The 27,404-nt window shown below is 40.5% G+C and overlaps 1 protein-coding gene across 49 annotated transcripts in view; it reads right to left on the reverse strand.

Annotated features, from left to right (window-relative positions):
* The window catches only part of TCF7L2 (transcription factor 7 like 2), a 236,767-nt gene extending 209,697 nt beyond the window's left edge, over positions 1-27,070 (reverse strand). For 8 of the 49 annotated variants that reach the window (XM_016422573.2, XM_056803878.1, XM_007478987.3 and 5 more), the window contains exons 1-4: positions 26,067-27,044; positions 25,747-25,813; positions 25,366-25,490; positions 12,382-12,450 (exon numbers count right to left, since the gene is read on the reverse strand). In XM_016422573.2, the coding sequence (XP_016278059.2) occupies positions 12,382-12,450; positions 25,366-25,490; positions 25,747-25,813; positions 26,067-26,255 (450 nt within the window). In that variant the 5' untranslated portion in view covers positions 26,256-27,044. Of the gene's footprint in view, positions 1-12,381; positions 12,451-25,365; positions 25,491-25,746; positions 25,814-26,066 lie in introns of all 49 variants that reach the window. The other 41 variants (XM_056803813.1, XM_016422576.2, XM_016422575.2 and 38 more) reach the window with 14 other exon arrangements.
* Between the last annotated feature and the right edge of the window lie 334 nt (positions 27,071-27,404).

Consider the following 27,404-nt stretch of genomic DNA (forward strand, 5'->3'; position numbering starts at 1 on the left):
ATATTGAAACCTACAACTGTAACCATAGTATTGCTTTTAATAAGTGCTAGCTATTTTAATTGATTCAACAAATATTCATTGAACATATAACTAACTGCCTGCCCTGGGCTCTAATGCAGTTTTCACCCAATCGTGTTTGGGGAAAAAAAGGTTAAAAATGAAGAAGCTCTCAGCTAAATCTTTTTCAAAGCACCTGAGATGTAAAAATCCCACATATATTATAGAACAAGTAAGTATCTCCCAGATTTCCAGGAGAGAATCAAAAGCTTAAGATATTAATTTCTATTTAGTTGTAATTTCTTATTAAAACTTTCCTGCTATTACTTAAAAAGCCCACAAACCCTCCTAGCATATAGTCAGGGCAATCCATCATAGAATACAGGGTTTGGAGGAGAGGCAGGAGAGCCACAAATTTCCTTCTCAAGTCAGACTGTCAATAGTGTTTAGGAAAAACACTGCTGCCTGTTTCTGCTCCAAACATCTCAGTTATTGGTTCATTTACACAGCCCTGTTCTCACCACAGCAGTGAGTACATCTTTTTGCCATTTTTGCCTTTTTCAGCCATTAGTGGCAGCTACTAAAATGACACAACCACTTGCCATCAGGGGCTGAACATCGGTATAGTGCATCTCTTTTCCCCTAGTGGCTCCCCTCTTTGAATAATGTTCACCAACACTCATACATCATTCCCAAATTGGTCCAAATGAATTAAACACAGCTCTGCTTAACATTACGAGATTTAAATGGATTTTCTCTCTACAGGTCGGCCCCATAATTGGGTTTATCCATCTTGTTGAAGTACAGTTTACACTTGCGAACATCAGGCCAATTCAAGCTACATTTTCTGCTCCAGTGGCAGGAGGAAAGCAGATTTGTCATCGGATCATAACAGGTAATTCAAACAACAATTAGTTTGATGACGGCCTGTATGTCAATGTCTGTTCCCAGTCAGCCTAGCTCACACCCCGTGCTCTCTGTTCCCCGAAGATGAATTGTGTTCACAATTCTTCAATTTCAATCATCAACAATGCCGACTGAGACAACTTAAACTCTCTTGGCACAAAACTATCTTCCCCACAGTGGCAGCCCCACCAATGCACTGGTGAAATCTAACTTCTAGCCTCACCCCACCATGGAATTAATACCACTGATCCCATTCAAGTCAAAACCCCAAAGTATTTAAGATTTTCAACTAATGTTAAGTATTTTGGCTCTTCTTCATAGCCATTTATGGCAATGAAAGGACTGAGGAAAATATCACAAATTCATTTGCATAAATTCTTCCAATCAAGAACCTGAGAGTATTTTTGATTTCTTGATTTACAGGTTTTCTTTAAAGGCATAACACCCACTAAAAGAAGTAAGTCAATGAACTCAACTTGGCAAAAAAAAATTGAAATTTTAAAACCTTAATGAAGCACCATAGCCTTGGAAAGCAGAAAGGGCAGTATAATTGTAAGTTGGAACTATCATTGACATTATCATCATTATTATTGCTATTATTATTACCTACTAGCTAAGGGGATTTTATATTTCTGAAAGTATCTCCGCAAATAATTATATAAGGTAGCAAATTTGGGTTTAATGCAATTTAGAACTTTCTGACAATTATAGGTGGCCAAAATGGAATAATAAGTTTCTACATAAAGATCATGAGATCCCCAACCCTAGAATAAAAATTTACATTTACTCTGTGATTTATGAAGCATTTTCCTCAAAACAAAGTTGGCATTGGCAATATTATTATTCCCTCATTCTACAGATAAAGAAACTGAGGTTCAGAGGAATGAATGATATCCAACATTATACAGTTAAGTGTTATCACTGAGACTCAAACAGACTGCTTCAAGTCCAGTACTCTTCCCATTAGTCCACACTGTGGCCACAGGCTGGCTGGCAGACCATTTGTCAGTAAAATTATAAATGAATCCCATTTACCAGACAGAGGATGGCAATGGCCCTCTTCCTTGCTAAGGTTAACCCCTTCACTTGTGTCTATGCTATCTCCTTACTCCATCTATTATTCCCCATTGTTTTAAAGTGCAAGTCTGTCCATATAACTTCCCTGCTCAAAGGCCTTCCACCAGCTGCCTAGTGCCTCTCTAAGAAGCAAAAATAAGGAGTCCATTAGTAGTCCATGCCTTCTTTTCATGCAAGTATCCTTCATATACTCCACGCTCAAGCCAAACTGTACTACTCCCAGTTGGTCCCAATCTTATCCTGACTTCTCCCCTCTGCCAATTCCTCCCTGACATGTAGAATATACTCAATTCTACAATTCTTCCTCTCAAAATCATTGTTTTCCTTTAAGACCCAGCTGTAGCACTACCTCCTCCAAGAAGGTTTCCTAGATTCCTCCTTAGCTGAAAGGGCTCTAGATCAAATTTTCTTAGAGTATAAACACAAATGAGGGAGATAACTGGCATGGAATCAAGATTATAAAGGAGGGTTTCCCTTTTCATTTATTTTACCATAAGAATGCTTCCCTAAGAAGCCCAAATGCTAGAGAAGGGATCATAGGTTAAATAGTATTGATTTTTTCAAGCATTATAGCAACCTCCTATCCTCACAGCCCTGCTACTGTTTAAAAGTTCCTTCCTTAAGTTTACAATGTTATCTTCTAAGGAGACACATACATTCATTTATTCATTCAATAAATGTTAATGTTACTTTTGTTCAGCACACAGACTCCTGCTCACCAGGCTCAGAACTAGGCATTCTGTGTTAAACAAAAAAAAAAAGAGTCTTGGCCTTGGGGTAGCTAGGTGGCATAGTGGATAGTCAGGAAAACCTGAGTCCTACTCCAGCCTCAGACACTAGCCATGTGACCCTGGGAAAGTCACTTAATCCTGTTAACCTCAGTATCCTCCTCTATAAAATGAGCTGGAAAAGGAAAGGGCAAACCATTCTATTATTTTTACAGAGAAAACCTCAATTGGGATCATGAGGAGTTGGACACAGATGAAATGAAAACAACAAATTCCTGTCCTCCAGAAGCTTACAGTACAATGAGAGAATTATTAACCTAGGATAATTGGTTTTCTTTGTAAACCTATTTATACATTTAAAAATATTATTTTGAGGAGTCCATAGGCTTTACCAGACTGCCAAAAGGAAACTTGACCAAAAAAAAAAATTAAGAACCTCTAATCTAGTGGGAAAGATCATAGGATTTGAAGGTACAAGAAACCTTAGTGATGATCTAGAAACTTAACTTGCTCATTTTACTTCTGAGGAAACTGAGGCTCAGAGGAGTTTGTGACTTACTTGCAGGTATCAAGTATCAGAGACCAGAATCAAACCAGAGTGCTCCAATGCCAAATCCCAAGCCCATCCTATTATACCACACTGCCTCTCCTAAGACAATATACTTCTTCAGTATTTCAAGGAGCCATGATTTTATCCATGCCCTTTCCTAATGGCATCCATCACTTTCTATGCTAAAGTCAATCAAAAGCTCTCTACAACTTAGGAGACAGTCTTTGAGAACTGGGGATCCCCCAACTTAATCATGCTATGGCCAATGAGCCTCCCCAAATCAGTCCTCAGAGGACAAACAGCAAGTCCATCAACCAGGTTGTACCTAAAGACTTTCCAACCTAGTAATATCTCACACAGTTCATACTCTGTGGTCCAGAACCCAGTGAGGCATCAGGAAAAGAGACTCAAATAGTAAGTTTTAACCATGAAATCAGTTCTAATTGTCAGTATAATTTAATTAAGATTGGTTTTCTTGGCTAGAATAAAAAATATGCAAAATTGAAGAGAATGATTTCTAATCCCCTACTCTACAAGTACCCTTAGATAGTCAATCAGCCAGCATAAGAATAATGATGGCAGAGAACAGCTAGGTGGCTCAGGGGATTGAGAGCCAGACCTAGAAATAGAAGATCCTGGGTTCAAACCCAACCTCAAATACTTCCTAGCTGTGTGACCATGAGCAAATCACTTAGCCCCTATTGTCCAGCCCTTGTTGCTCTTCTGCCTTGGAACCAATACACAGTTCTGATTCCAAGACAGAAGGTAAAGGTTTTAAAATAATGATGATGATGATGATGGTGGTGGTGGTGGTGGCATTGGCCTTCTTATTCAAAGGCAATGATGCTGCCCTAACATTAATCTTTTCAGTACTGGGAATGTGTTCCTAGGATATAGGGAAGCTTTGAAAACCTTAAAGAGGTCTACGAAAAAGTTACCTGTTCATGTATAGAGTCCTTGGGATATCATGGTATATGATATGTGCCTTGACTTAGTCAGAAATGGCCTGGCATCACTATAGTGACACTTAATAGCAGTGTGATTTGGGGCAGGTGATCTAACCTCAGTAGGCCTTAAATTGCCTCATCTGTAAAATGGTGCTAATAATCCCTTGGGCACAGAGTTATTACAAATAACAAATGAGATTTTTGTAAACCTCAAGTGCCACATAAATGTCAGCTTACTAATTAATAATAAGTTAACCAGCTAGTAATGGACAAGACCACATTTGCAACTATGTTCTCATCATCACATTTACTGAACATTTTTTAATGTGCTGTATGTATATAATGGAAATTTACAGTTTCATGTTCTTCCTCAAACAGAAAAATGTTTGTATTTACTGGTGTCTGTCAAATTCAAATGAACAAGAAATAAAGCATTTATTTAAAAATCTCAAAAACTATAGCCTAATCAACTGAGCTAATAGGATCATAGAGCCATAGATATAGAGCTAAGAGGGATTATACAAGGTATCTAACCCAATTCTCTTGTTTTACTGATGAAGAAACTGGACCTGGAGAGGTCTTCTACTAAGGTCACCCAGATAGTTACCCAGAATCCACCCCACTGTAACTTCTGATTGATTCAGCCTCCTTCCAATTTACCATACTGCCTCTGCCCATAATCATACTGAGTATAGTAGAACACACATGGACAAATTTTGCTATTCATAAACAGTAACACATTCCCTGTCTATAAGCATTCCAATGTCATCATAGCAAAATTCTAGAACATGGGCATCCCATAGTTTCAGTTATTGTAACAATCAGAGGCAACCTGACATTTGTATTATCAGCGCATTCACAAATGAAATTGAATAATTTCTTTTTAGATAATCTGAAATATTTCTTTCCAAATGCCTAAGATGCTGTCCCTGAATTAATAAAGGCACCTTTAATCTGTGTAGCAATTTAGATAAGAAGGAAAAATTTTGCTACATTGATTCATTTCCTCTAGGCAACACAACTAGTAATGGTACTTATAGAGGGGCTTCCACCTGAAAACAGGGAAATGCAATTAGACTTAACCAAGACATGAGTTCTAGTCCTGACTCTTTTACTAGCAATCTCCTTGCTTGGATGGTTGTGTCTTGTTTTGATCATAGGTATAAGGACCAGAGAACAAAAGCAAAGGACTGAGAGTTCAGTGATTTGGCCCTAACTCTTCTATCAGCTAGCTATATAACCTCATATGTTGTTTTCCCTCTCTGGATTTTCAGCTACTCCACTAAAAATGAGGAAATAAATTATTTTTTTTAGTCTCTTCCTTTTTGACTGCCTGCAAGTCTATGAAACTGCAGAAACTACTTAAAAACAGAATCAGTCTAGTCTCTTCCACTCTCTTCCAGGAACTCATTTTTCATCAGTGGCACCAAGGCAGCCTAAATGGGATAGTGATATTCACTGATGACATGGTCACAAAGTCCTAAATCTATACTAAATATCTCAATCTAAACTAGTTTGTCCTGGGGACAAACTATTTGAGCTCAGATACAGAATCATTCTTTGGTTTAATAATCCTGCCTTCTGCTGAGAGTCAGTTCCATAATCAAACTACAGGAAATACTATTCAAGAAGAGCTTCAGTCCCCGTTATATTTAATTTTATGTTGACAGTGAATATGATAAATTCTCAGGCATGGCCTCTGGCTCCTAAGATCATGGAAATTGTCCAAGAGTTACTCTCTCCTCCCCTGCTGTGACTTGGTCCTTCCTTTGCAAACCTGCTTGCCTGGTTCTGCATCATCGCTAGAAAGTTATGGACAAACAGACTTAAACCATCATGTGAGTGAGCTGGTTTCACTACTAAGTCATATGTTTCATAAAGACAGAGGTCATATCTTGCTCTTCTTCTTCATCCTCTCCTAAAGAGTAGGCACAAGCCTTTGGATACATTAGGTGCTCTGTTTGCTGAATTGATGGGATAGTGACTCTTTCCCCCTACTAGGTAAAAAGGTCTTACTCCATTGATTGGTCTAATAAATTACTTTTCTCTCTTGCCCATTTATTCATTCATAAAATATGTATTAAGCCCCTATAATGCAAAAATACTATGTTATTTGCTAATAGAAAACCACTTATAAGTGAGACATGGTTTCTGTCCTCAAGGAATTTACCATCTTCTATAAAAGGTATTAACATATGTATACAAATAAGCAGAATGCAAATTAAAATGCGGTGAATATGGAATAAAAGTATAATGTTCAAAAGATTAATGGAGAACTGTAGTTATGCTCAGGATGACTTGAATCTGATTTTCCTCGGACATATAACTCAATCTTATTCTAAACCTTTGTGTACAAAGAATCACTATTAGCATCTACATATAACTTTTATCTTTCATTTCAGGGGCTAAGTTAAAAAAAAGTAAGAGGAGAGGGATGAAGAGGAGCAAATTGGAGAAGGTCGAAATATGTATAGATACATAAAAGATAAAAAAACAAGCTTACTAAATTCCTCTCTCACTCTCTGTAAAGTTTCTTTGAAGACCTCAAAATCTCCTCTTCAGCAGTGGGGACACAGGGAGAAGGAAAACTGGTCATTAGTGGCATGCACTGGCAAGGGAAGCAGGCCTGGGGCTCAAGGAAGAAAAGAAAGGGAGGTGGCTAGGAGTTGGCTGCAGGTTCAGTAAGTTCCTAAACTCCATAGACTCTTAGTCTCCAAATTCCTGTCCTTCATCTCTTCCCCTTCCCCCATTCACTTGAGACCTTGCTCTAGACCAAGGCAGTAGCCACAGGGACTAAGGGCATTTCTGTTCCCACAATGAGGTATGGGGTAGGGGAATTTAGAGGGAAAGAGTTCCTGTCTCTTTTTCACTGAAGAGTCTCCTCTTCACCTAGGTAAGAGGAGATGTGTCTCTGGCATCCCAAGTTCAAATGCCAAATGTGTTTCCCCCTAGAGATATTGTTAATATTATTAAGCTCCTAGGTTCTTTTGCACCAAAAAGTGTAGGTATATACACATATCTACCTACGCATGTGTATATGTGTTATTCATATATATATATGTGTATTTTTATACACACACAAATATATTTCAGGTGCTGTACTCATGGTACATAAGCAGTCTTTCATGGACTAGCCTGAAGACCCAACCACTATGCAGAACATTGTTTTTGTGGGGAACATGTATTCTAAATTCCAAAACAGTAATTGACAATTTAACTCATAGAACACAACCCAGTTTGATTATTAGACTGAAATCCTAACACATTAAAAATAGTCATTCCAAATACAAATGGGAATTCACACAAGACCATAAGATATGGTCTGTGAAGACCCCTGAAGGAAAGAGCAATGCCCAATCTGCCAACCTGCTCCCATCCATGTGCACCAGGGCACCCAGGCCTTATGTCCCTAAGACACGGACCCTTAAAGTCCTCCAAATCCAAGCTTTGGAATCCACAGAGATCATGAACATTAGAGGATGCTTTATTGTCTCTAACCCTTCTCCTCCAACCCCCAACACAAACAGCAGCACCTGGAAATAAGCCCATATGGGTAGAGTCCATTTACAGTCATAGAGGAAGGAATCTCAAGGTAAGGGTAAGACCTGATGAGGACCTGAAAAGAGTGAGGGGAAGGGGTAGTGCAACACCCACTGGAAATTCTCTGAAACTCAGCTGTATAAACAAATAAAATGGTCCATTTCTTCTGGATACTCCCCAAGTTGACTTGTATACACACATAATTTCACATCTTCTCAAAAGGAAAACAACCCAAGAAGGTCTACGTGGGTAAGCACGTGTGATTTGGTGTTAAAATATCAACGTTTGGCCAAAGTACTCATAAAACAAAAACGTAATTGCTTCAGTGATAGCCCTTCTGGAAACCAAGTGGAAAATTATCTGGAGGCCTTGACCTTGATTGCAGCACTGCTATTAGGGTTGGAATAATGATGGGTTGTGAAGTGTTGGAAGAGATCCCTCCAGGGAGGCATTAGAGAAGCACAAACATTTATCTAAATCAGCTGCAGAACTTCTACAAAAGAGGAGAGGCAAGGCAGCATAGCCACTTTTACCCACCTACAACATGGGTATAACCAAACTTACTGGAGCTGCCCAGGGCCTCTGGCAAGAGCTAGATTAAAAGTCCAACTCCAAAATGGGGGACTATGCCAAAATAAGTAAAAGGTGGGGCTAGAACTTGGGAGTAGGATATAAACCACTAAATCAAGGGACAATAGAACCTAGTCCAAACTCTGTCACTCACTAGCTATGTGACCTTGGCTAAACTAATAACTGCCTTCTTTATTTGAGCCTCCATTTCCTCATTCAGTGAGGGGGCTGGACTAGATCAGTGTCTCCAAAACTGACTGGTTAGAAAACCTTCTGATCTGATGTAGTGTGGTTTGTTGTGTGTATATGTGTGTGTGTGTGAGCATGTGTGTGTGTTTGAGATGTGAAAAGGAATTACATGAAGAAAGTTTGACCCTGGAGTCTTTTTTCCTCTACAACATTAACTATGAAATAAATATATATGTATATATCAAAATATTACTTAAACTGTGATACAAATTATGTATATATAGACAGAGATACACATATACAGATGTGTGTATAAATTTACATATATACACATACACACACATGTGCCAAAAAGACTTATCTGTGGTTGCCCCCCATTAAAATATTCCTAATTTCCCATAGTTGGTGCTAGAGAATATCCCTACAACCTCTTCTGCGGGGGCTCTATAGCCCTCGACCACCACTTACATTTTTTTTACAGAATATTCCAAGCTTCCTAAGGTCAAGCAGTAAAAGAAACATTGGACTGCAAGATTTCTGAGGTTCCTGGCATTCTATGGTTCCATCCTCTCTTAGACACTGCTTTCCATGAGAAAAGACCAAAAGTGTCCTTGATCTCTCCCAATCTCAGACCTAATACATAGCTTTTCATGTCTAACTGAACTCTAAAACATGGAAACAATTATGTTAATAAGTATGAATAAGAACACTTGAAAAGAGGGGTTCCGGTCTCACTTAAAAAAAAAAAGGTCTGGCTAGTAGACTGAATGTTCTTTAAAAAAAAAGGCACATACTGCTCTACTCGGATTTGGCAAGGAGGTTATGATTATTCATGGAGTTAGATTTGGGACTTCCATGCTATTTTTAGCTTTTCAAAACTGAAAGTAAGCAAGGAGGATATCAAGAGAGAAGGATCCCAACATAGCAACTGATAGTGTCCAAACCTTTTATAAGAACATGACACATCTATAGAATCATCCTAATGTCATTCATATAAACCGTAAACTTGGCTGGTACAGAGAGATCAGCAAAAGGACAGAAGGAGTGGAAGGGGACATGAAACTCATGTGATGTACAGTGTCATGCTACCCTGGGTTATTTTAGGATATGGCTGAGGAAAGCAATAGGCCTAGGATCAGTTCAGGTTGAGGGTAGTGGGTGGAGGTGGGGGAAGATGTTCCAGATCTGTAATTTTATCAATGAAAAGAATTATCAGTGGTGACAACTTTCTCAACAGACGAAGATTGGCAACTTGCTTATTTTAGTGAATTGCTAGACACACTGAGAAGTTAGGTGACTTGCCCAGGGTCTCACACATATAGTATATGTCAGAGGTAGAACCTGAGCCCAGGTCCTCTTGATGCCAAAACTGGCTCTCATATATTGAAATATAGCATTTATGAAATAGTTCAAGTTCTATGACAGAAATTCTGGCTATAGGAAGGCTCTGCTTTTGTATATTGAGCATGTGAGAAAAGCTGCCCAATAAATTTAGAGAATGTGTTCATCATTTAAAATGGGAACAGAGCAATAGAACTGGTCACTTTCATTTAACACCAGTAGTCAGAAGATTTTATTTCAGCCATTTTTTTGGTAAGAAAAATGTCTTCATTTTAAAATTGCTATTCAGACTAGTTATTTATTCTTTGATGATCAAACTAAATTAAATGGGTGACATTTGGTTTTATCAACTACAGTCTGGTCTAGCAAGGATATGGAAGGATATGAATACTGAAAGCATTCTAGGACTATGTAGCTAACAAAATGTCCCTCTGTCCACATGGGCATCCAGCCTTCGCAAACAGAAGCAGAGAACAATACTACCTGTTCATGGAAGAATATTAATGGTTTCAGTTCTCTGAACAATGAGCTCTGTAATTTACCCCATCCTCCTCCTGAGAACTATCTTCACAAGGCTTTCAGTGCCAGGTGGTTTGGAGGGAATGACTATCTAACCTAACAAGGGGCACTTTAGCAAAAGGTGTAAAGACACAACAGCTGGGCTAGTCTTCCATCAGAGTCCCAGTCTGCCTTCACATTCTGAGATAGACATCACTCTGCTATTTAACTAGCGGAAACAATTCCAACATCAAGGGCAACAAGATTTCTAGAGAGTCCTTACACCCTTCCCGAGGCATAAAATCCAGTTCATATATTCCAGCAAGATTTATGGTTTGCATTACCTTTCCAGAATTCAACCAAACAAACACTTCCTGGAACTATTATTCTTTTCCTAAACCTCAACATAAAATTACTCAATTAGAAAGGACCCAATGAATCTAATTCCCCCAATTTAATCTGAGGAAACAAGGGTAAACAATCAGTAAATGACTAGCCCAAGGTCACATAATTCATTGGTAGAAGTTACTGATACTAGAACTCAAGACTTCTTAACTCCCTTAAGTCATAGCTTCTGATACTACACTAATATATGCTATTCTGTTAATCAACAGAGAGAACTCTCTATCTAAGCAGGGAGAATCTCTGAGACATTCACCCTCCCCATTTTCTACAGAACTTACTAACCTCAAAGGTTCTAAACGGACTGGCCAGTAAGAACACCCACAGCTTTGGACTCAAGAAGATGCCCTAGACTGAAAATGCTTTTAAAATGAAAAAGGAAAATACACACGCTTTCCATCAGTACCAAAGGAGGACAATTTATTATAGCCTTGCAAATAAGAACAAAAAAATCTTTGGAACCCAGAAACATACGTAAAACAAATAAGTTTTCTGGCCTAGATATCCTCAGGGGTACAGAAACAGTGAAAATACATGTAATCAGCATTCTTTATTTACCACACCAACATAATTCCGACTTCACCTTGGGCAAGTGGCTATTTGCAAGGCTGATTCACTGACTGTCTGGTTCAGTTATAAATGAACCCTGCTACAAAGATACAACTGTTACTCTCGATCTCCATCCTGCCTATTTGGGCACACACAGTTATTATCTACAAGGTTAGCAGTTGCCCAGCAGAACAGAAGAGAGGAAGCAGTGGAATATTTTCAAAATTATGTAACAAAAACAAATTTGGCAGAAAAGAATTTGTAGCCAGGCTTTAAAATCCCCACAATATTTTCATTCCTCTCTATAAGGGCAAGAATTAAATATCAATGTTCAAAGTTGTTTGTTGTTATTTGGGTATAATTATTCTATAGTATATCCTTTCTTCAAGAACTCATTTCACCAAGCATGACAGATGGACAGAAAATCTTATTAGTTTACTCTCTCACACTATAGCCCTATTCTTTTGGCAAGAGTTCTGTGCACTTGGTCTATATTAGTCTTTGATTAGTTTAGCCTTTGAATTTAAGAGAATGGTCATACTATATAAACAAGAAATTGGACCTCTCAACAGAAGCTGCGATCTGTCCCTAACCTCCTTCTAGCACTTCTGGTTTCATAAATCAATAGGTCACATATAAATCAACATTTCAAGACAGGTCAAAAGTGATATTCTTAGCACCACTTAACATGATTTTGAGCCACCGGAAACAAGCAGCTGGCTAGGACACAACCTCCTCTCATTCCCCCCTCATTTGCCACATTGCCTTTTTGGCTGCCTGTTCTTCACCCTGTCCAAGGTCCTTCCCTATGCAAAACAGTTTCCCCTCTAGGGGCTAGCTACACCCTTACATGTGAACAAGGAACTCAAAATAATTGATTTGACAATAGCTGGTTCTTTCCATCATCTTTAAATTATTTTAACATTCCCCCTCATTCACCCCAACCCCTGTTTCTTATTTGCCTCCCCCTCCCCAAAGAATTAATAAATAATAATACTTTAGGTTAGGGTGGGGGGAAAACACACACACACACACACACGACCTATATATTGACAACTCAAGCTTCAGGTTCACTTGAATTTCCTACCTGAATTGCAATCTGGTGTTCAATCGTTTTGTACGCAGAGTAATGTGTGCTCCCCGACTGAATATGGAGCTGTGAAAAAAACCAAATCAAAGCATTCTGCTTATGTCACAAACTACAAGAAAACATCTTAAGCAGTTTATGAATAGCAGACAAACCTTCCTAGATTGGACTACAGCCTTGGCATTCAATGAAGACGCGTGTATTTTTATTTGTTGCTATGGATAAGATGATCAAAATAATCTAAGGGAGAAGTTAAAAAAAAGAAGGCTATTCAATAAGCAAAAGTGGGAGGGAGGGGAGAGTGAGAATCAATGACATGAAAAAAAGAAAAATTGATGCCCATTAAAACATAAAGAAAGCCAGTGTATTGTGAGTGATGCTGAAGAAAAATTAACAGTATGTGCTGCTAAGGAATTATTAGAATTATAACACACAGGGGAGAGGAAGGAGCATAAGATGCTAAGAATCTGCAACAGGTAGAAGCCCATGTTTTTTATATTCTGCCCTATGTAGTAAAAAAAAAAACTACCAACAACAAATCTACTTCTGGGGTATCAGATTTGTTTTGTTTTGAGGGTCACACCTCATTTTTCCATGCATTCCATTAAAATAACCATCTACTGGAACCCTATTGCTTCTCTGTCTCTATAGACTACCCATTGATAATCAACCTGGTAACCCATTTTCTATTTAGTCAGCAATGTCACCGCCTAAGAAAGTGGCCAGAAGTTTTGAGTGGAAGTGATTCTGTTTTCTTTAGCCAATGGGAGAATGCTAGTAGTCACTGGCTCCTCCAGTCACAGTGCTAACACAATCTTCAAATCTCTTTGACCAGGACTTGCTCTTCTGCAAACCTCTCACCCTATCTAAATTATAAAGGGTTAAGGGGGGTTGAGGTTTATTCATCTTTCCAGGGATGCAGCTAGAAAACCCAGGTGGCCTGACATAAAGAGAAGCAGAAAGCTTTCACCTAAATGTAATTCTCTCAAATAATTTCACTCACATTCCAAGACAGTAACTGGTTAAGATTTCTTTTATATCCTCAATGGAAGCATAGTGCCCCAGCTGACCACATCCTCTATATGAGCACAGGTTGGAGGACTGTATGGTCATTTTAATAGCCAGAGCTCTCATAAGAACTCAGTTTTACAAAACACTCATATTTGACTTCTAGATTACAATCAAAGCTTAGCTGGGATTTTAAAATGGGCTTTAGGTCAACTAATCTGCATCTTGGTCATTGTAGGAAAAATTCATCAGCCCACCCAGTTTTACAAATCTATACACACACATACATACACACACACACCACCCCCAGCCTCTGAAGATGCTCTCTATGGAGTCATGATAAACTACAGCATTTCCAATAGAGTCCTGCATTGCTCTGAGTGCATAACAGTAGTCCTTTTATTGGCTGCAAGTGACTGTTTTTAGGATACAAGTGACTTTGAAATAAACTCATTTATCCCTCTGAATTGACATACAGAAGAAGAAATACAGGTCCCCTCCTCCCCTAGGGTTGGAAATCCCTGCCTCCTCTTAAGACACCAACTTCTCCAACACAGAAAAAGTAACCAGAGGTAAAAATAGGATCCAAATAAAGAGAGAATCTCTATCACTTATCAAGAGCCAGAAATCAGCCAGGTTCCTCTAAAACAAAGAATTTAATGATGAGCAGTTGAAAATGTGGCCCCACACACACTCACAAGCAGTTCATCAAAAGTGAATCACTAAAAGAGAAAGATGAATTTGGACCCTTTATCCCCTGTCCTTTTTATAAAGAGTGCCAGTCAGTAAGCGGAGATTGCTCTAATTACTGTGACAATTCTGCATCGCGTTCAAACAACTTTTGTGCTCTGGACAGGTTTCTCTGCGAGTTTGAAATTCTTGGCCTGAGAACCACTCTTGTCTAAAAGAGGTTTCTCCTTCTAAGCAGAGAATGCAACACTAACAAGTTGTCCCTCTTTTCAGCCTGTTTTATTCTCCTCTTTTCCAATTGCCTGATTCAGAGCTTAATGGAAACTTGTCCAAGCTTTTCTTCCCACAAACCCTGTAGAGCCCTTAGGCAATCTGTACTCGGGGTAACCACAGGAATCTTATATTGTCAATTAAAATTGAATGGACACCTGATAACTAAGTATATGTCTTGGGAAAAAAAAAACATTCATAGAATCAGAGTCTTACAAATAAACTAATGAAAACTGTGGATAATCCAAATTCAATCTTCTCCCTTGTCCAATTTCATTTTTAACCTTAATTTTCATCACTGACTAAAGAACAACATATCCCACGAGTGTTGAAATTAAAGGAAAAACTCTCTTTTTAACTGTGGCCAGAAACTCCAAAAGTGGATGTTACCAGAGACCAACTGGGTGCAAACTAAGTTGTGGTCTTCACCACTGAAGGGTGAGAATAACCTCCCTCCCTCTCCCTCCCCCCACCCCCGCCCCACTCCCCCCCAGGCCAGGACCAAAACAGAAAAACCATAACCTGCTCACAAATACCCAACACAAGGAACAGATTCTCTAGAGTTCAGCTTGTCTTGAAAAACAGCTTGGGACTGTTGTTGAAGACGTTTACTAGTTAAAGAAAAGGACTTGAAATGTTCTTGTCCCTTCTCTGTTTCCACTCCCTCTTCCCCTAAATGCACTTTTCTAATATACACACAGTTTAACTACTTTCCTTTCCCCTGTAACACAAAGATGCCTTGTTCCATCCATTCTGGCTTTTTAAGACAAAGATAAACTAAAAGTACCCAGTAAAATCTTGGCACCCTAACATGGAATAATAATTTATACCCTCCCTAAAATGCCATGAGGAAGAAGAGAACAAGTAGTGGTTGCCTCTTTTTATTTTTTTGGATGATGGGAGGAGGTTAATAAACCCATTAACAAAACATTCAGGAATCATGGCCTAACCAAGGGAACGTTAGGCTCAAAGGCCAGGTCACTAGTTCCAACATTCCTAACTTACTGCAGTTGCCTTGTTCTGTGACCTGGAACACCTCCTTTAACATCCTAACCCCCTAATTTCACCATCTATAAAATAAAAGTAATGCTCCTCACCCTCCATGGACCTGCCTCCCCGAGATGTCCCAAGTATTCCCAAGTATTCATGAAATAGGAACCCAAAAGGCACTTTGAACTCCCTACAATAAAGCAATACACTCAACGAAGATAAATATATTTTCCTGAATTACTTCCTATAGTAATATGCCACATCTATTCCTACCTTTTAATTCACCTAGATATAACTCATAACAGTGATCCCCATGAGGTCCTTCCATATCCAAGGACAGGACCAGTAGGGGCCAGAGAGAGGACAGAAAGGTAGGGCATGAATTTAGGGCAATTCATAAATCAATATTTTATGGAAGTAGAAAACATTAGAGCCACAAGGAACCTTGTCCATCACCTAATCCAAATCCCTCATTCAAAAAATGAGGAAATTGAGTCCCAGAAACCAAAATCGACTTCATGGTCCCATGGGGAATGTATAACAAGGCAGAGAGTAGAACCCAAGTCTCTCTTTATACAGTACTTTTCCCACTAGACTTTTTAATAAATTACCAATTCTCTGAAATGTCTCAATTTTTCTTAATTTCATTTGAATCATCATCCCTCTCTTAAACACCTTATGTTGAGGTCACACTGGAATGCTACCAGGGGCAGATGATCAAGGGGGAAGATTGAGAGAATGACCACTGGATCCACATTTGGAAAACACCTCTTTAAGAAACCAGCTATGAATCAAGAACACATGTGGAATCACACAATGGAATTGCGCGTGGGCTATGGGAGAGGTGGTGGGAGGGGGGAGGGAAGAAAAGAAAATGATCTTTGTTTCCAATGAATAGTGTTTGAAAATGACCAAATAAAAATTAAATAATAAAAATAATAAAAAAGAAAAAAAAAGAAAGCAGCTAGACTAAATACAGGGCCCAGAAAAGCAGAACCTCAAGAGCAATAGTTTCTTGAACACACAGATAGACACAACTCGCCTGGATATTTCAATAACTCCTTCAGTTTTCACTGTTCTTCAGTTCACTTCACAGGATGTTCATCACACATGGAATTGGAAAGGATTCAGTTGGGCACTAGAATTGGGTCTTGTTCAGCTCTTACAGTTTTTTAAATGGACTAATTTAGGGTTTATTCCACCAACTTTCCCTATCCCCAGTACAGAAAAAAAAAAGGAAAGACAAACAAAATTCTATTCTCCAGATCCTATTTTTAAAAAGTACTTATAATTTGATTTCCTGGGAAACTATTTCATCTATTTCTCAAGAAGCATTTCTTTTAGCACTCACCCTCCTTCCTCTTCTCTCCTTCCCCCAAACAGTGAACAGAGGACCTGCTGAGGTCTTTCTGTTTCTATATCATTAGCTCAAAAGATAGCAAACCTCTAAGATTTAAGTAAACCCTTTTCTTGAGTCTTAGGTATCCCTGAAAGCATGCTTTGGGACACAAGTTCTCCAAGAAGACCATTGTGGCTATGGCCCCAGGGCTCTACAGGTGCTATGATTGTTGGGTAAGAGAACAAAGTTTGGGGTTATTGCCTTCCTTTTTATAAAGTAAAGGGACCTAGAGCTTCCACAGTGACAGCAAACCAGTATCAACTGGAAGAGACCTAGGGTTTAAATGTTCCTGCAAAGCCCCATAAAAGCTGAACATTCAGGCCCTCCAAAAACAACAACTTAACAAAAGCTTCCTTTTCTGAACTGAAGGGCCCATCTCCCTTCAGTCAGTCATTCTGCTACAACAAAATACATGCCTATGGACAGAGACAATCTTTCTCACTGTCTAGTTGTTTCAGCAAATGTCTATTTACCCTCATTAACTTTTTTTTTCCTTTTCCTCAACCTGAAACCATCAGCTATGAGTCAGAGAACAATCATTAACTTTTACAGCTTCCATACAAATCCACCTACTCACATAGGAGAAAGAAGTATTGACTTGCAAGGTAGCCAGAGACAAAAATCCTCTAAGAAAAAATGAGGGGGGAGGGAGTGATAGAACTCTACAAGAAAGCTATCTGGGGGGGGGGGGGGGAGGACAATGAATACTAACCACATTCACTATTTTTCAATTTGGGGCTGCAACCTTTAAAAAGAGTTGCTTTTCTGCTTGGATGTGCTGACACCCAACTCAAAATCTCTAGCACTCTAACAGAAGAGGATAATATTTTTCTTCTCAGCATCAAAATGTAAAACAATCAACCATTTCTTAAATTGCAGAGAGTAAACTGAATCCAGTCTTCTCCGGGGCTCGTAGTAAACACATTTCCGCCAAAGATAAACATACGGGGGCTGCTATGCTGAGACATGTTCCTAACACAGCATTTTTCATTAAAAGTTGCTACACTAACACTCTTAAAATGATGCCCAATCATTATTACTTCACTTAGCAGTCACTGTGCGGCAACTCATAACGAATTAATTTGCATTAATGTGGGCTTCATGTGTATTTCCCTGAGCATTTCATTGTGATGCAGGCTTCATAAAAGTGAAAAGAAAAGAAAAAGGTGCCTTTTATTTCACTTTCCAAAACAAACCAACCCACCCAAAGACCTGCATATATCTTCTAGATTTTAAAACATTTTTTTTGCTAATATATTTAGTGCATCATAATTGGCCCAGCATGGAGGAATCTAGTTATCTTCTCAGTAAATATTTATAGCATCACTCTTTCCCATTCATTCTGCATTTTCTTAGAGAATCTCACTGTAGCCTACATCTGCAATTCATTGACTTTACAATTTACCACATGTTGAGATGGGAGAGGTCTTAGCTCCATTTGAATCACTGCACAAATATGCAAGTGATTTATCAGTTTAAAACCGAAATCTGCAGAAGGAGGACTCCACTTCTCCTGAACATGACTCCTCCTGGCAAAGCATGGACAATTACAGTATGCACTAATTAAGCTCTGTGAATGTGCTGTGCCCCGGTAATGCCTACCAGGCCTCAAATTTATTTTCATGATGCCAAACTTTAGCAAGCAATTTAACCCATTCAGGGCTGTTTCAACCATGAATGCCCAAGTGGCTTGGGTGAACCCCTCGATCCTTATTACGCAGCTTGGGGATCTCTTAAGACAAAAGAAGGAAATATGACAGATTGAATTACCCATGTAAAATTAGATGAGCCAGAGGAAAAGAAAAGTATCTAGGGAAATCTGAAAAACACCACTGATGATAGATAGCCTGTTCAAAGGCCCTACACAGCATCATATTCATAAAGTCCTGTTAAGGGATTCCTATCTGTCCCTGAGGGCTAGTAAGTTTTAGGATTCCATTGATTAGGAAATAAACCCTTCCAGGTTCTACAGGTTAGGTTTGATTTTGGGAAAAGGAGAGCAGTTCAAAATGACAGGGTCTACCAGGTTCTTGAACTCTTTGGCTGTCTAAGATTTGCACATAATTTCACAGCCAAAAATAAATAAAATCAGGCTTCTCACTCCCATCCTCTCTCTCCCGGTCTTCCTATCTGTGATCGATATGTGAGAGGAATGCAAGAGGATGCAAGATTTTGCTTTATAGAAATTAAAATCTGAAAGGACATAGCCCTATTTCACTGATCCAGTCCAATATCAAACCTTGCCCCTACTATTTTAAGCAACAATTTAATTAGAGCCCATTAGGTGTTCAAGGGAGGGAAATGAGCAAAGCAAAGCAGTACCTTTACCTCCCTTATGCCCCTCACTACCATCATGAATTCCTGATACTCAATTGACATTCCCTGGATCCCTAACTTCAGGTTGGATCTGTAAAATAAATATGCTTTCCCCCAAATTTCTAATCCCTCTCCTCAGGGTTATTCTACCCTCAGTCTGGATTTTTTAGCATATTCCCCCCCCCCCCCCAGACACCAGTTCACCTCCCTACTCCCAGTTTTCCCTCCCTCCCACCCCTCAAATAAGCTTAGCTTCTCCCCTTAGTCTAGGTTCCCAAGGCTTTTTAATCATCTCCCCCTTCCCCTTACCCCCTCAAAAAAAAAAAGCTCAATATCTCAAGATGTTAACTGGTGCCCTGTGTGTGTGTTTTCTCCCTTTCCAGCTCAGTGGTACATCAATAAATTAAAGACCAGTTCCCCGGATCAGGTTTCTTTAAGTATTCTGGGAAATATTTTGTTGGTTTGGTATCAACACACACACTCCACAATACAGGCAGTGTTGTTTTCTCAAAAAGAGACGAAGAAACCTGTAGCAACTTTGTTTTTAAAACTGCCTTGTTCCCAGCTCTGCTTGAATTCTCAGGACTGAAAGTGTTAAACCCTAAAGGTAACAAGAGTATCGACAGAAAGGGAAAAAGTGAGGATACCTAGAGACTCAGATTTGGGAGGTGGGCTTGGGGGAAGAGGACGAAGGGAGAAAGCTTAGGGATCTTTCCCCTCCCATCTCATTGCTTATAATTAGTGAAAAGAAATTTGACCCACTGCCAGTGTCTACGGACCTTGGATATTATAAGGCCAGCGTGGCGTCAAATATCTTAACATTCATAAGTGTTATAGGCTGTAAATAAACCCTGTGGATTTATGACCCAGTGGCTCTTGCCAACAAATGACTGGGGCACATTTCTTTCAGCAGCCCTGGTGAGGTGCAAGTTAGCCTTTGGTTGTAAAATTAGCCAAACAAACGTGCCCAATTAAAAGTCAAAGTTTAAGGTGTGCTTACATATTTGCCACAATCCACTCCCCAAAGAGAAAAACACAGGCTCCCCTACCCTCCGAAGGACCAGGGGACCTTCAAGTCCTCCCTCCCCCACCCTTTAGAAAACTTCGGAAACAAAAGTTTCCTCCAAATTATAAATGTGGCTCCAAATCTTGTCTGATTCTCCTCCCCCTCCTACATGCGCATGCACACACTCACACACACACCCCCTCTGAAAAATGACCCATACTGCATTTGAAAATGTTTATTTATTCCTCAACACCATAGTTTAAAAAAAAAAAGGCAAATTCCCTCCTTGCCTGTTTCTCTGCCTGAAGCTGCCTGGGCCTCTCTCTTTCCCTTCCCCCAATATAATGTCATCTACTTCCTGTGTAGGAGAGAGCATTTGCTAAATCCAGGTTGTCTCATACTTAACTGCCAATAATCCAACTTCCACATAACTTCCAGACAGCTGGGAAAAGGTCCTCTGAGTTTTAGTCATGGTTCAGAAACACACGTCCACACAAAAATGCACAGCTGCTCTGTTTTCTCTACACTGCATTTTTAATATGATTTGGGGGCCCTGTTGTGAAACATCTGACAACGTAAAATCCTTTTAGAGACCTTCCAGTTTACATGCTGCCAGTGTGAAAGTGAAGTTCCACTGGTTCTACTCCTGCCCCCCCTCCCCTCCCAAAACGGAGAAATCTCTGCCCTCCGTGCTAACACATCCAAAGGAAGAGTTAGCCCCTGGAATGTATGAAGGCATTCAGACTCCCTCGAAAGGCCTCTACTGTAATGCTAAAAGCAAAGATCGACCTGGTGCGGGTCTTAAAATGTGAAATTTCTAGAGCAAATATTATTTTTAATGAAGTGCAGGGGTCCAATTATTCTGTTCCCACACAGTACTGCATTATTTCGTTTTGCGAGCTCCCTCAAACTTTACTGCAACTTTTTCCACAGCCCACTCACAGAAAATTCACCGACTACAATAGCACTGTCAGTGGAGTCCAGAGAAATTAAAATCCAGGTGGAAATGAACAGAGGCTAGCCTGTCTGCCAAGGACCTAGAACATAACCTAGCCTCAATTAGAGATAGAGCAGATCAGGAAACCCCCACCCCACCCCTCCATCAAGCAGGCCAAAGTTTCTCCCAAACATATTCTTCATAAGGATAAATTCAAGTCTTTGTGAATTCACCATTGCACATCACTTCAGTGCTTAAAAGAAAAAAAAAAGCAAAGTACTGACATATTTGGCTGTATCTACTTCATTAAATTATGAGCTAATATGGAAACTATAATCTATATAGTAAGTATTAAGCCTCAAACCCAATAAAGATTAGCAAAGAATTAATACCGATATATTTTTGAGATTGAAATCAAAAACAGCAAAACAGGCTGGCCATAAATATTTCTGAAGGGAGATGAAAAACAATTAGCATAAATACCAAAGAAGGGCAAGAACACCTGTTCTTTTTCAGGGGCGATAAGCATTTTATTGTTCTCTATTTAAAATGTAATGACCTGTGTAATTACAGTAATATTACATTGTTATGTAGGGGCTTGGAATGTCACACTTTGAAAAGTGTTGTCAAAACAATCAGAGGGAAAGAAGGGGGTAGGCTGGGGGTAGGGGGAGGACCACCATTAACCCTTTATACTCCTGGCCCCAAAGCTTTAGTCTAGAGTTTATGCTATGGGAAACATCCCTTTTTCAGAGATCTATGAAGAAAAAGTTTTTTGATCAAAGAAGACAACTAGGTGACTAAGTTGCCCTTGGTTTTGCTGAAATGCAGGATTCCAAATTTAAAAAACCGAATTTGGGATGCTGCTTGCTTTTCCTAATTAGTAAGCAAACAGTTTACTTGGAAAATAAATAACTTTGGATAATGGAAACTAAGGAACTCTAATAGGTAAGCTTTAAATAAGAAGAGACCTCTAGGAAATCATGACCCCTACATTCTTCTCTGCTGTTTGTAAGACTGGCTCTTTAAGGGTTGTTGTTTTTAAGTCCCTTGTTTCACTTTTAACTTTAAAATGAAAACAGTTTCTTTTTATCCCTAATATACAAATGTTACCAAAACCCTAATATCTGCAGCTAGATCACTTCCTATCTGGTTAACTAGCCCTCTTCTTAATGCGTGTCTCTATTCGAATCTGTATTCTTAAAAGCCATTCACATTACTGTATCAAAGGGTAAATTAATGTTATGCAGAAATTTTTGTCGTTTTAAAATAAAATTATTACTATCAAGCTTTATGGAGTCTTCAGCAATTAAAGTATTATTCTTGAGATAATGTATTATTCATCATAAGCTGATTTAATGATACTCCTTAATTCTTTACATTCTTAAACAGAAAAGCAGAAATCAGGGTTCTTGGGAGTTTGCTTCTAAGCGGCAAGCAGCTGCTCCCAGGTAGACTGAGAAGTAACAGAAATCCTAGTAAAACAGCACCAACAAGGCCTGAGAAATGAGTGAGACACCCGCATTGCTAATTTGTCTTTCCACCTTGCTCTCAAAAACCAAAACCCAAACAGAATAAGGCCAATACAAATTTCTGATGGTCACTGGAAGTCTGCTCTTTTCTCTCCATATATTCCTCCCTGCAGCAAATCTGGAATTCAAAGCTGGCACCTCTGATAGAAGGTGTCAAGAGACCAAGAAGCCACAGAGCAGCTATCTCCATTTAATCTAAATTATTCAGCTTTTGGGCCTAAATAAATAACTTTAATTCCAGGAAGCTCACAATTAAAAATTAAGTTAATAAGGTATGCTTAGTGCAGGGGGGAAAGTGGTTAATACCAGGAGAGATGTGGTGGTGTTTGACATGCAAATACTAAAATTGCCTATTGAGTACAAAGCTGCCTTTTTTTAGGCTCAATATGATGTCACACTACAAGGCCACCTGCTATGTCAACAATAAAATAACTAGAAGTTTTTCGGTACCTATTAATTCCAACAAAAAGAACTAATCTTAGGGAGCCTTATTTTTAACGCAGGGGAAAATAATAATTTTATCATCACGATTTAACCATCTTTTAACTACTGAAAAATCTCCACTTCTAGATTAAAAAAGAAATAATAATAAATGCTGAGTTGCAGCTTTATTTGTAGGGGGGTGAAAAAGTAATGAAGAAAGGAAGAAAGGCCACCACGCCAAAATACAGCATCTTGAGCATCTCCCTTGGTTTTAATCACTGTCAAGTAAGTGCCTTTTAAACGGAATAATAATTCTCATTCCCAGAAACTTCCAAATTCGAGTAGAAGGGGATAGGAAGAATTCTCTGTTAAGGTTACAGTGTAATATTTTGCTTGGTTTCCTCTTGTCACAAACCATCAAGTTTTGATCCTATGCTCACAAGTAAAGAGCCCTACACAACAGCTTCCAAGGAAAAGAGAAAGTAATCAATCTATGCTTCTCCTCAGAACTCCAATCACTACAATGCATAAGCAGTCACTCTAGCTCCCATGCATCTTTAAGAAGCAGAGCAGGCTTTTAGATGCCAGCTAAGAGGAAGTCAGCTACAGACCCGTCCTCTTAGCTTCCCATGCATGCAAGTGGGGATGGGGTGGGGGGTGGGGGGAGACAGAGATTTCTCATTTCCAACCATAAAAATGGACCAGTCTAGCATACCCTTGCCATTTTCCTTTGGTTAAACACACACACACACACACACACACACACACACACACACACACACACACAAACAAGTCAAACCTGATGGTTAATATTTTAATGCTATAAAACACTTGTAGATGATAGATTCAATTTCTGCAAGACCTCGGCCATTAACACCGATTCCACGGCTGCTAAACAGTGGATGTATTATTTCAAACTGCTATCTCGAGTTACCAAAAAAAAAAAAGTGTAAATAACACAGGCACCGGGTGGGGGTGGGGAGCGAAGCACCCGGGGAAGGTGAAACAACCAGGGAGGGCCATTCACAAACACGTATTAACATTTTGTTCTCTCCAGGGGGTAGGCAAGGCAGGCCCAAGTGGGGCGAGATTTTTTTTAAGGGGGAAGGAAAGGAGGAAGGAGAGGAAAAGAAAAGAGTAGGCAGGAATAAGAAGGGGGGGCACTCTTAAAAATAAAAATGTCAGTGGCATCGCAGGAGATCGGGTGGGAGTGTGTGCACACTGCAGGAAGCTGAGGGAAGGCACCGCGAACCCGGCTCTTCCTTCCTTGTGCCCCCAAAGTTGAGTAGGATCTTCACTCAACTGTCTAGCACAAATGTTCCCCCCCTCAATACAGGTTGTGAACCTCACAATCCCACCTCAGTTACTATGGGAATCTTTCTAGGCTTTTCTCAGTTGTGTGTAGCATTTTTTTTTTAAATCCCTCGAAGTATTTCGACTCTCCAGAAGTCCCCAAGAGGAGACAAAACGAGCGGCTCACAAGTAAAGACCGCAATCAGCAAGGCTCTCCCCTTTCCTCAATCCGGGCCTCCCACCCGGACCCTCACAGCCCCACGGCATAGGAGAGGGAGACAGCAGGCACCCGGCGATGCCAAGTTCCCCACTACTCTGCGCTGCCGGCCCACAGTGGCCGAGCTTCCCTCGGCCCTGAGGTTGGAAAGCGGAGCCAAGTCAGCAAGCAGCCTCAGGGCCACCAAGTTTGCAGAGACAAGTCGATGAAGCCTGACCTTGCAAGGGAAGGGGGGATGGGGGGGAGGAGAAGGAGTAATACTAACAATACTCGAGAGGATAAATAAATAGAAACCCTTCAGAGAAAGCCAAGGTCCTCTCTTCTAGCGCATGGGGCTCTCCTTTTCTAAAGTCCATTGCCTAACAGGAAAGATACTATCTAGCAACCAACTCAGTTTGGCGGTTACGCTAAATCAGTCACCAGAGGGCTTTCTGCAGCAGCGAAATGGTTAAACGGAGGAAAACCAGAAAGCAGAGAGGGAGAAGGAGAGAGAGAGAGCCAGAGAGCCTGAGAGCCAGACAGTGATCACAGCAAATTTTCCCAAGGAAAAGAAACAAACAAAAAAATCAGAGCGCAAAAGTTACTGATATTTTTTTTGAGTCTTGCTTTGAAAGGAAGGTTTCAAAAACAAACGAGGCACCAAACTGAAAGCAACAACATGGCGAAGAGCAAACAAATCCCAGTCCACAAAAGGCAGAAAAGTTTGGAAAGTTTCTGGCAGCCTTGCAATAGCTGGTGAAGGGGAGGGGAGAGAGGAGAGGGGAGGAGAAAGGAGGGGGGGAGAAGGAGGAGGGAGGGGGAGGGAAAGGAAGAGAAGGGGCTACATGCAGGGACCCCTTCGAGGTCGTGACTCTAAATCGAAGGAGGAGGGAGGGAATTTACAAGAATAAAAATGTCACTTACTGTTCTTGCCGTCGGAGAGAGGGATCCGTTGGGGAGATACGGGCTAGTCAAGTCGGGTATCATAATGAAGGGATAACCAGGGTACGGTGGCCCCTTAAACAACCCTCCATCTTGCCTCTTCGCGGCTAACATGGCGGGGGAGCGAGAGAAAGAGAACAGGGAGAACAGAAAAAAAAAGAGAGAAAACTTTTTAGAAAGTGTCCCAAAGTTGCATGGCTACACAGCTGGACCAGCGCACAGCTGGATCACGGCAGCCAGCGAGTTCTGCAAAACAGGACTTGGGTTCAAGAAGGGGGGATTCGTGGGGGGAGGGAGGAGGAGGGAAAGGGGAAGGGAAGAGATTGCTATAGGGGTGATTTCACTGATTTGGGGGTTACTCACCTTCTTCTAAACTTTCTCTGGATTTATCTCTGAAACTTTCGGATCGAGGCGGGGGCCGTCTTTCCGCCTTTCGAATGGGTTGGTGGTGGGGAGGGCGAGGAATAATAGCACGGAGAGTACAGGGGGAGAGAACAACAAATGGGGGGGTATTAAAAAGGGAGAGAAAAAAAGTGTTACAAGTTTTTGCAATGGAAGAAACCCACAAACATAGCAACCAGAGCGATACAAACTTCCCTACCCACCCCCCAATCCATTTTTTTTAACATTTGCCAAGCCAAAGAAATAGATTAAACCCCACCAGCCCGAGGGGTTCGCCTTACCTCGGAATCTGAGGAGCTGTTTTGATTCGTTTCTGATTCATTGACTAGGGACGATTTGACATCAGCTAAATCCCTCTCGGCCGAGGAGTTCTCCGAGATTTTTTCCTCCTGCTCCCCTTCGTCTTTGAAGGAGATCAGCTCATCGTTGGCGCCTAGGTCATCTCCTCCACCGCCGTTCAGCTGCGGCATTTTTTTCACCCACCAGCAGCAATTTTGGAAGAAAAATAAAAGGGGGAAAAACGGGGGGAAAATTGCAAAAAAAAAAAGTTTTGCAAAAAAAAATTTGCAAGAAAAAGAAGAGTCCAAGGTGAAGTTTTTGATTTGGGGTCTTTTTCTCCTGGGGAGGGGAAAAGAGGGAGGAGGGGAGGGGAGGGGGGGAAATCTCTTCTCCTTCTGCACGCGTGAGTTTGGGTTCCTTTTTTCTCTCTCTCCCAAGGATCCGATCAATGTGCAAAAAAAAATAATAAATAAAAAAGGGGGTAAAAAAACACACCAACAACAACAAGAAGTCAGATTTAAAGAGCAAAGGGGGGTGGGGGGGAGCCGTAGATATAGAAGGAGCTCGTGCCGCTCGGATTTGAGTGAGTTGAAGTTAGACTGAGAGCTTTTCAGTTCAAAGGCGGCGCTGATTGACAGATAGAAAAAGGGGGATCGAAATCCGGAGAAACGGAGAAGTCTGGGAGCCTAGATTATTGACAGGGAGAGAGAAACACACTAGCTCCTTAATGAGATGCAGGAGGGGGCGGGGCCAGGCCGGGTTACGTGTGCATAAATAAACAGCGCTGGGAGGGGGAAACGAGCTAGAGAAACTAACAATGATCCTTTCTGGCAACCGAGAGGGAGGGAGAGAGGGAGGGAGGGAAAGAGGGAGGGAAGAAGAGAGAGAGAGAGAGGACTGGAAGAAGGAGAAAGAGAAAGAGGGAGGGAGGAAAGAGGAGAAAGAGAAAGGGAGGGAGAGGGAAAGACGGACGAGGAATGAGTGTGAGAGGCCGAGAGTATGTGTAAGTGTACGGGAAAGGAATGGTTTTAGGAAGGCTATGCAAATTAGGAGAGGAGGGGAAAGGGGGGCCGGCAATTGAGTTAGGAGTGGGAGCCTGGGTAGGGCCTAGAAGACCCCACATGGGGGGGTGGGGGAGGGTCCAAACAAAAGTGCACTTTAGAATTGAGTTAGGAAGGAAAAACTGCGCGGAGGGGGGGGGGCGGGCGGGGAGCGGAATTTAGGGAAAGGAAAATATTTGATGGTTGCTCCCCGCAGTGGATGCACTAACCTTTAGGTGGAGCAAATCAGCAGTGTGCAAAAGTAGGGGGGAAAAATAGTACTTAACTTTTGAGCCTACA

The sequence above is a fragment of the Monodelphis domestica genome, chromosome 1 (assembly GCF_027887165.1).
Source record: "Monodelphis domestica isolate mMonDom1 chromosome 1, mMonDom1.pri, whole genome shotgun sequence".
Lineage (NCBI taxonomy): Eukaryota > Metazoa > Chordata > Mammalia > Didelphimorphia > Didelphidae > Monodelphis > Monodelphis domestica.